Source organism: Ixodes scapularis, unplaced genomic scaffold, assembly GCF_016920785.2.
Source record: "Ixodes scapularis isolate PalLabHiFi unplaced genomic scaffold, ASM1692078v2 ptg002900l_1__unscaffolded, whole genome shotgun sequence".
NCBI lineage: Eukaryota > Metazoa > Arthropoda > Arachnida > Ixodida > Ixodidae > Ixodes > Ixodes scapularis.
In genome coordinates, this window is record NW_024610277.1 from 185,853 (window position 1) to 195,074 (window position 9,222).

At 51.1% G+C, this 9,222-nt stretch overlaps 1 protein-coding gene across 1 annotated transcript; it reads left to right on the forward strand.

The window, feature by feature from the left end:
- Nucleotides 1-328: 328 nt before the first annotated feature.
- Nucleotides 329-3,019, forward strand: LOC8053853. Its single transcript, XM_040223143.2, has one exon. It carries the CDS (start codon nucleotides 329-331, stop codon nucleotides 2,915-2,917), a length of 2,589 nt encoding a protein of 862 aa, XP_040079077.1. The 3' UTR covers nucleotides 2,918-3,019.
- Nucleotides 3,020-9,222: the final 6,203 nt, after the last annotated feature.

The window sequence follows — 9,222 nt, forward strand, 5'->3', positions numbered from 1 at the left end:
CCGTTCAGATTAGGGTGCCTTCACGTGCGCTTGGCTTAGGGTGGAGACATCTGGCCATTTTGTCTCACACTTTTATTTTTAGTTTTTGTTCAGAAGCGCGTGAAGGAACGTGTCCTTGCACGCGCTCGTGGCGCTGACTGTGCTACGGCGACATTTTGTTTTCGTCGATTTCTTTGTATTTTACCCGTGAGCGCGTGCTGTCGGCATCGGGTACTACAAAGGGTGGCATCACCCTTAACAGAAGGACATTGAGGCACCCTAGTTCAGATATCTTTCGTAAAAACTAAAAAAAAAAATATTAAAACAGGTTTCTTCCATCGTGATCGCAATGAAAAAGAACGAGCAGAAAAAGACGAAAACGATGTTATTGCGGGAACTAAAAAGCACGAAACACGACGTGAACGCCATTGGGAAAGCGAATTGCCGCACTAGAGGAAGCGCCATGCAGCAACGCAGCCCCTTCCGCGAAGTTCATGGAAAGATGAGCAGGCGTCTGCTTTGCCTGGAGTGCATGCGCACCGTCGACCTGTGCGTGGGAGCCCCGGCGGTGCCGTGCACCGCTTCCCGTGGTCAGATGAACTCGTTTAGCCGGAAGGTATTTGGCGAGCCGCTCTGGGAGGAGTGCCAGCCAGAGCGCTACACCAACCCCGGGGGTGGGGCTCGGTCTCGGCTTCAAGTTCAGCTGCTTCGGAGCGAAGGAATTTTCGGAAGGACGGGTGGCGCGAGCGCTTGCTGCCGCCTGTGGGTCGAAGATGGCGGCTCAAAGGCGGCCCCGCCAGTTGTTCGGAAATGGAGAGCCAACTCTAGCATCGTGTTCCTTGTGGAACTGGACGATCCGTCCTCCAGCAGTCTGGTTCTCGAGCTGTGGGCGGGGGACCCGGCTGACGTGCGGAACACTCCGAAGACGCTGCATCGATCCTTTGGACTCTTTGTTCTGTCACTGGGACACAGCGTGATCGGCTACTTTAAACCCGCTAGAAAAGAGCTTCTCGGTCGAATAGAAAAGCGTCTTCAAGATATATCCCTTTCCGGCTCGGAAGAATGGCATCTCCTACGCGACTCGGTTGGCGCTGTCCTCGCGAACAGAGTCCAGCTTTCTGTCAAAGTCCGGGTTGGCGTAGCCGCCAATTTCAGCGTGCTGCACAGCATACGGAATCACTACGCACTCAGTTACGCCTTCCTGGAGTACAGAGTCGAACACTCGGCCGAGAGCGACGTTTCCGAGTGGACAAGCTGGCTCCACTGCGTGGGCAGGGAAGCCTTCAGCCTCCTTCGTCACCATGCCACGCAGAACAACATCGAAGACACGGAGGCCAACTACTGTCACCTGCTCGCCTTGACGGAGCACCGGATCAGGGTCAACACTCAGATCAGCTTTGCCGTGATGCTCCCGCTGTTGAAAGAACTGCAGCTCCAGCTTGTCGGGAAAAAACGCGCCTTCGTAGCTGATGCTTTGGAACTACTGCTTCGAGGACTGTCGGATCACATTAACGTCCAGCTTGCGAACCTGCATGACCAGTTTTACTTGCAGTATGAGCGACACGTCATGGACCTGTCTGCGGCGCTCTCAATCTGCGGGTTGATTCAGCTGACCGGACACGTGCGGGCAGTCGATTCTGCTCGAGACGCCCTGCGGAAGAACGAAGACAGGTGGTACGCGAGCCTCTCCGAAGACTGGGACAAAAACACGGCCCTCGTCAACCTAGCGTCCACCTTGAACAAGATCCGAGACCACCAAACGAAAGCAAATGAAATCTTTTTGCGAGTTTGGAACGAGACATACACCAACATCGTAATTAATCAGCTCGACGACTTCTTTGTCGAGAACATTCGTCCTCGTGTTGAACGCCTTGTCGCAGACGTCAAAACCGCTCACGGCAAAAATGAGGATCAAATAGTGGCGACTTCCAAAGACACCTTTACGGTGGTAAGCAACTTCCTTCGTCATATCATTCCACTGGCTAAGAATAACGAAGATGTCGAAATGAATAAGTATCGCGAATGGTTTGGTGTGGAAGTGGTCGAACGCTGGTTCTGTCTAGCCTCTCGCGCGAACCACAGCGTCCTGGGGTTCGTAGCCGAAGACGACCTGCTTCCTACGAACGTTAACGTCAAGTACAGCTCGTCGTTTGCTCGAACCGTGGACGCGATCAACGAAAACGTCGTCTCCCTGTGGCTGCAGCTCGACTGGCCTGTGCAGGAATGCGCCAGCTTCTTCGTCGAAAGCGTCCACAAATGGACTTGGCTGTATGCGATAACGATCCAGGAGAAGGTTCGAATGGAGCCCGTCCACGGGATGGTCAGCCTACCAGCCAGGTTGTGCGTAGCCATCAACGACCTGACAGCCACAGTGACGTACATTAATGGGGTTCGCTCCAACATTGTCGAGACCTTTGCCGCCTCGTCGCAGACGTTGGAGGCGTTCCACAAGGTCGACGCGAAACTTGAACGAGCGATACAACAGGTAAACGTGTCCAAGAACCACGTCCAAGACATAGCCGTCCTGGGAGTGCTGCCGCACATCGAACAGCGACTGGAAAGCATCTTGTACGCATCGTCCACAGTGGCTCAAGAAAAAGGCATGGAACTCATGCTGAAGCAAGTGACTGCTTGCCTGACAATGCTCCGAGGGAATTTGGAGACCGACGCTTTCGATGCAATACTCCGATCCTTCTGGGACAAACTCACAGCGCTGCTAGTGCGGCTGATCAACAGGCTGAAGACGTGGACACAGCTCGATCCGAGAGCGCGGTCGAGGCCCTACCTTGGAATGTCGCTGGCCATACAACAGCTTGCAAGCAGTTTCGCGATTAATGGATGCGGCCTTCCGCTGCGGGATATTGCGGCCGACGTTGCTGAGCACCAGCGGGACCTCAGGCAAGCTTTTCAAGTACCTGGTGACGCCGGTGACGCTTAGGCTGAGAAATCTGCTCCCCCTTCTCCATGGCCGCGTCTCTGTTAAAGCGCCCGACCGCGGTGCTGTTGTTCAAATACCGTTCAGATTAAAACCTCTTTGTGCCACGAACTTTGAGTTTAGCATTTTCACAAAGTATAGAATAAGCGATAACGTTCCGTACTTTGTACTGGTGATTCCGCGACGCTAAATAATTTAAACAAATGCAACTGTAAATGTCTGAATATTCGTTACAAAATGCTTACACTAAGAAAATATAAAAACCACTAGTTATGAGAACACGGATCATTTTGAGAAGTAGATGGTAATCCAAAATAAAAATTGCTTTTGCCTAAAATTATTTTTCTAGTAGATATCATCGAATATCAAGCTTGGCATCTGCAGTCTGATGGCACGCTCTAAGTAAGTGACGGAACCAGATTGCGATGTGGATGGTTGAGCCTGTTGGTGTTTAAATTACGATAACGAAAGAGTGACATGAAAAGTAATTCAGATTGTGAACTCGTGTTGTTGTCGATGCTCACAAGAGCTTAAAACTTCAAATAAGGGACAGTACTTCTGTGCTTTCTCATTTCTGATCAATCACACGTTAGCATCGACAGGAAGTAGAATTACATACGAAGGCAAATTAAATTTCGCATCAACGGCGTCCGACATGTAGATATTTATTATTATGCAAACTCAGCACGTGGACGATCATATTGCCACGCGCGTCTCCAACCGCACTAAGCTTTAATGCCTGCGCCTTAATCTGCTTTGGGGACACTTGCACCCGCTTGCGGTTCTTACTCATGGCGGTACAGGCTTTTTTATTATAGTGTTCTTCATGCATCAATACAAAAGATCCTTCCTTATCAGCCTTTAGAACGCGAAGGTGATTGTCAGCCAAAAAAGAAAACAGAGGACGGGGATCATAGGTATGAGTATGGGTGCCATCAAGAGCGTCAACACATTCATGAATACAGCGCAGTTAAACATCTTCATTGACCTTGTATGCGTGTGGTAGAAGCTATGTGGGCCAAACTGGACGGTGCCTAAACGATCGCCTTCTCGAGCATGATCGTTCACTGAAACCTATGGTGGCCGGTCACCTTCCCGTTCATTGCAATTCCTGCTCGTGTGCTCCAATTCTTAAAGTCACAACAATAATTGGACACTATCGAGACAAGACGACTCGCGAAATCTTGGAAGCACATTGCATCAACAGCCTGGGGGACTGCTGCGTCAGCCACCCATCAGTGACACTGCTACAAACCGAAACCTTGCTTTTAGATCGGACTATGGGGCAAAGACATTGTAGTTAAATGGTGTTGTGTCGCGTGTGACACGGACTGCGTGCCCTGCGTGTCCTTCAGAACGCCCTCTTCTTCTTCCTTTTGTGTATAAATTCAGTTACGAGTCAGCGATTGTGTGTCGTGCATGTTCCTTTTCTCTGTCCTTGTCTTTGTTTGCGCTGTTTTGTTCATCATGTCATCATACCAACTCGCCCAACTTACAACACTTCTGCTTCGCCATATTGCATGCAGGCCCAGGAGCATAACAAGGTCAGTTGGGATATTATTATCCCTTTTGACGGGAAGGAACCGAATGCCACGCGGAGTTAAAGGAAGGTCCTTTTTAAGGGGATTCAACCGCTATTTATTTGTACCCTTTTCCTCATAGATGGCGCAGAATTTTTCCGGAACAAACGGGTTGCATGCTTGCAGCTGCGCATGCAGGTCGGGCTCTCGAGGTGGGCTCGGGCCTCGGGCTGTTCGCCGCCCACCTCGAGCTAGATCTTCGCTCTGCGTCCGCCGCTGCAGGAAGCGGCCAAGGGGCGGCGCGAGATACGAGTCAGTACATACGCAGATTATTGTGGCTTACATAACGTTGAACAAGCTCTGATTTCCGAATAGATTCGAAGTTCCAATCACGTTCGAAGTTATCGAAAGCAGAGGGTGCGGCGTTGCGGCATTTTGGACTACCAAGTTTAGCACGCAAACGTTGTCTTGCGAGAAAAAAAAAAATATATATATATATATTTTAGAACTAAATTTAAAGCTAGAAATATTTAAAAAAATATATATATAAATAAAGCGGCAGTTTTGCTCTTCCTATGTCCTATATCTGCCCGCTCTTCGTCTGAATACTTGTTTGAAAACCCGCTCCCAGGAGGTGTGGAGTAAACCCTAGTTCACTGTTCTAGTTCACTGTTATTCTAGTTCACTGTTACAGTGAACTAGAATATAGACGCTTTTCAGCAGCCGTGCATGGACGCTGCCATAACTGACCTTCAGTTTTTGTTTCCTCTTATTCCGTTTATTTCACTTCATCATTACCATAGCAGGCCACGTTATTGCCATATTAGATTCAACTGTGTCCCTTTCTAAAGCATCGGCCTTTGTAGAGGATCGTCAACTACCGTTTCAGTTGCTCGGCATCTCGATGAGACAAGAGAAGGTCAGCAATGGCGGCTGTAATTTGGCGCGTGTGTAAAGCGTCTATACACGTTTGCAAGAAAGGCTCCTGTGCGCTGCCATTTTGAGCGATGCTGGCGCCCCGTACCGTTTCCGCCATGCTGGGGTGCGCCAGGGGCACGTCATTGGGGTGCGCGATGACAAGATGGTGCCGTTTGCTGCATCGCCGATGGCTAACGTTAGCGGCACACTTACTGTCTCGGAACGCAGGAGGAGGTATCCACACAGAATCGTAGCGTCACATATTGTAGGACGGGGCATCTTTAAGGGTTGGAGTTGACTTTATAACGATCGCAGCCTCTGTTCCTGCATGTTGTGGAAGCCATGCAAGGAGGTTAGAAGTACTAGGAGGGGGCACGTTGCAATATTGGTGAAGCCTAGTCACAAAAAGTTTAAACGATTCTGTGCCCAGCGTGACCGCAGATCTCTCTGGCGATTGGTGCGCGTGACATGTCACGTGCGAGATGGATGATTGATTGTAGAAGGACTCCTTGCAGGCTTGCGCGCGCTCCGTCCGGTAGGTTTTATCAGATAGAAGGCTAGACTATGGTGTATTCTAGTAGCCTATAGTAAGACGAAGGCTAGCTACGGTCACGTGATGTGGTCACGTTGGCATGGTGAGTGAGGAGAGTAAGGAGAAAAATGAGAAAGAGGCGAGGCGTCAAGGGAGCATGGCTTGTGGAGGCTACGCGGCCGACGTCATGCCCTCTCCTACCCTTCTATTCTCCATGAAGACATGGAGCTGCCGCGAGGGCAGCCATCGTTGATGCAAAGGCCATGCGACTTGTGGCGCATTCTGAAGAGCGCCTTGAGACTATAGATATTTTTGAAATTTTTCGATTTGTTACCGGTTTAGGCATTCTATTTAATTGTCCGTGCTCCTTCGCGGTCGAAGACGACACGTGCACGCTTTATAATTATTTTGTAAATTTATTTCTGCGCTCAGTGGTGTACGCTTCGGCGAGAGACGCTTGGCAACATTGTACGACAACCAGCGAACGTCCTGGCTGGAGAGTAGGTCCGCCTCACCTTGGCGCGCGGTTCGAGGTTAAGCCGGAATCCCACTTGCAAAGGTGTATAGGGGCAGCGGAAAAAGCGTCGGCAGCGCCCCTTCGGCCGTGTGAAGCCAGAAGCAACGTTGGCCAGGAGTAGACTGCCGCGAATGTCGCTGTTGTCGAAATCCGGAGGACATGGCTATCTGTAACATGTGATATGGCGTCGCGTGCGTTTTCAGATGGCTTCTGTGGTGTCTATGGTCGTTTTCGCAATTTGTTTTCGTGAATTTCAAGTGCTTGCCATTGTGATTACGTAGGTCCGAGTCTTGTCGCTGAGCAATGAAAACGAAGAGAAAGAAGACCGATGTGCACCGCTACGCGCCAGCATGCAACACTGCTTACCCCGGTTTTCACTGCATTGCCTAAGTAAGCTCTAAACATTAATTCATAGACGTTGAAACACCCATAAAACATACATAGGCCACACTAATGAACCGCTAAGATCAAAAACAGCTACACTTGGCGCGAACTTCGCCGGCAGGAGTGTTCCGAAATCGAACACCAGCGCTACCTGGTAGGTTCTACGCGAACCGCCTCACCTGCAGGTTCACTGTACCTCTATAGGGTGCCTCAATGTGCTTCTGTTAAGGGTGGTGCCACCTAAAGCCCCTCGATATGTTTCCGTTTGTCTTGCAAGTAGCGTCGAACGCGCGAGATCACCTGGCCCGTGTCTCGAGCGGCCCTTGGAAGCAAATGGCGGCGCAGCACTGGAATGAGCGGCCCTTGGAAGCGAATGGCGGCGGAGCACCCACTCATGGCACGTGTCTCGCGCGTTTCCACAACAATGGTTGGCGGTACTTGTAAAAAACGGCTTTATCAAGGGGCTTTAGTGCCACCCTTTGTAGTACCCGATGCCGACAGCACGCGCTCACGGGGAAAATAAAAAGAAATCGACGAAAACAAAATGTCGCCATAGCACAGTCAGCGCCACAAACGCATGCAGGGGCACGCTCTTTCACGCGCTTCTCAACAAAAAATACAAATAAACGTGTGGGACAAAATGGCGAGATGCCACCACCCTAAGCAAAGCGCACATGAAGGCACCTCATACCTCTATCGTGGGAAAAGTAGCGTCATTCATTGTTGTGGAAATGCTCGAGACACGTGCTGCGCGCCACTTCTGGGAAGAACATAGCGCCTGAAATCTAACTCAGTGCTAGAGTTTACTAGAAAGAACGAGTGGGGCCACCGGAGTGCTTTTTTTGGTATCTCCGCATGTGGAAAAAAACGGATAATTCAAGCCACTTCGCCCGTAGCGCCCTCTCGGGCACTACGAGCGAAGTGGTTCGGATTATCCTCTTTTTATGAAAAACGCGTTTCGTTCCAACGCCAAGCTCGACCAGCACACTGGTCAAGGCCATAGAACCGATAGAACGCCGGACTTTACTTTTTATACAACCTAGACGTCAGGCGTCACGTACATAAAGTCACCGCGACATGACTTGTCGTCACAACGCCATGCGACATCAGGACGGCGCCTTGACGTCAACGTCGTCATCGACGTTGACAACGTACGTTACCCGACATCAAGACTGCGCTCTGACGTCATATTCCGTTGACAACGACGACGATGTCAACGTTGACGACGACGACGACGACGACGCCACGGGACGTCAAGATGACGGCGTCCTTGTCAATCCAACGTCACAAGGACGCTTGGTGCCAGTTCGTGGACGTTGTTGTCGACATGACGCCGTCGACGTCAAGAAGACGCCCCGACAGCTTTACGACTCAACGTCATCGTCGACGACGTTAAACGACGTCAAGACTTCGTCGTGACTGTGCGTCGACGCTGATGCTGGCGAAGGCGATGACGTTACACGCCGTCAAGGCTTCGTCGTGACGACGCTCACGGTGACGTCAGGACGACGTTTACGTGACGTCATAGCGATGTTTGACGTTGCGTGGGGCGTCGACGTCGGCACCGACGACCACGTCCACATGGTTTTCGATGTGGCGCGCGACTTCATGCCCATGTTACAATGGCGACTTGATGACGCGTAACGGCGTCGTCCTCAACGCGACGTCACCACCGCATTACAACGGCGACTTGATGTCGCCAAACGGCGTCGTCCTCGACGCGAGGCGATGTCACGACGGCCTTACGACACCATCTTGGAGTCGCGTAACGTCGTCGGCGATGACGTCGTCGTGTCGTGGTGTTTTGTCGTTATTTCTAGCCACGGTGCTTCTAACGTAAAAATCCTAAAAAAGCACAATATAGCCCCTAAAAGGCTATACTTCGTCTCACCTTAGCATGGACTAACGGCGAAGGCTGTGCAAGCGCGAGCGGCTAGCCTCGACTGCCTTGACTGGAGCACTCGCTGCGCGAGAGCCCGTGCAACCGCCGAGGCTTCATCCAAAGCAACTATCCAAAGCAACTAGCCCGCGCTCCTAGCATGCGCGGCTAACAATTGTCCATGCTAAGGTAAGACGAAGTATATATTGCCCATATGATCTTGACCTGTGTCGTTGCTAGGGTGCCTGCATGTCTGTCTGTCTCAGGGTGAAGATATCCATTGTTGCACTGAATGTGCCATCGCGTGACGCTCTCGCGCACTCGGTGCATGACTTGGGCGGTAAAATGGCGTCTATGCATTAGCCAAAGCTACGCGCTCGAGCTGAGTGACACCGGATTGCGCGCACTTCAAAAGGCATGAAAAACATTTGAGCGGAAAAATGGCTGAGATGTCACCACTCAAGCAAAGGCGCGCGTGCATGAAGGCACTCTAGTCGTTGCTCGATCGCAGCGCCACCTTCACTGCGATCGAAGTGGCTTGGTTCCACCTGATCGCTT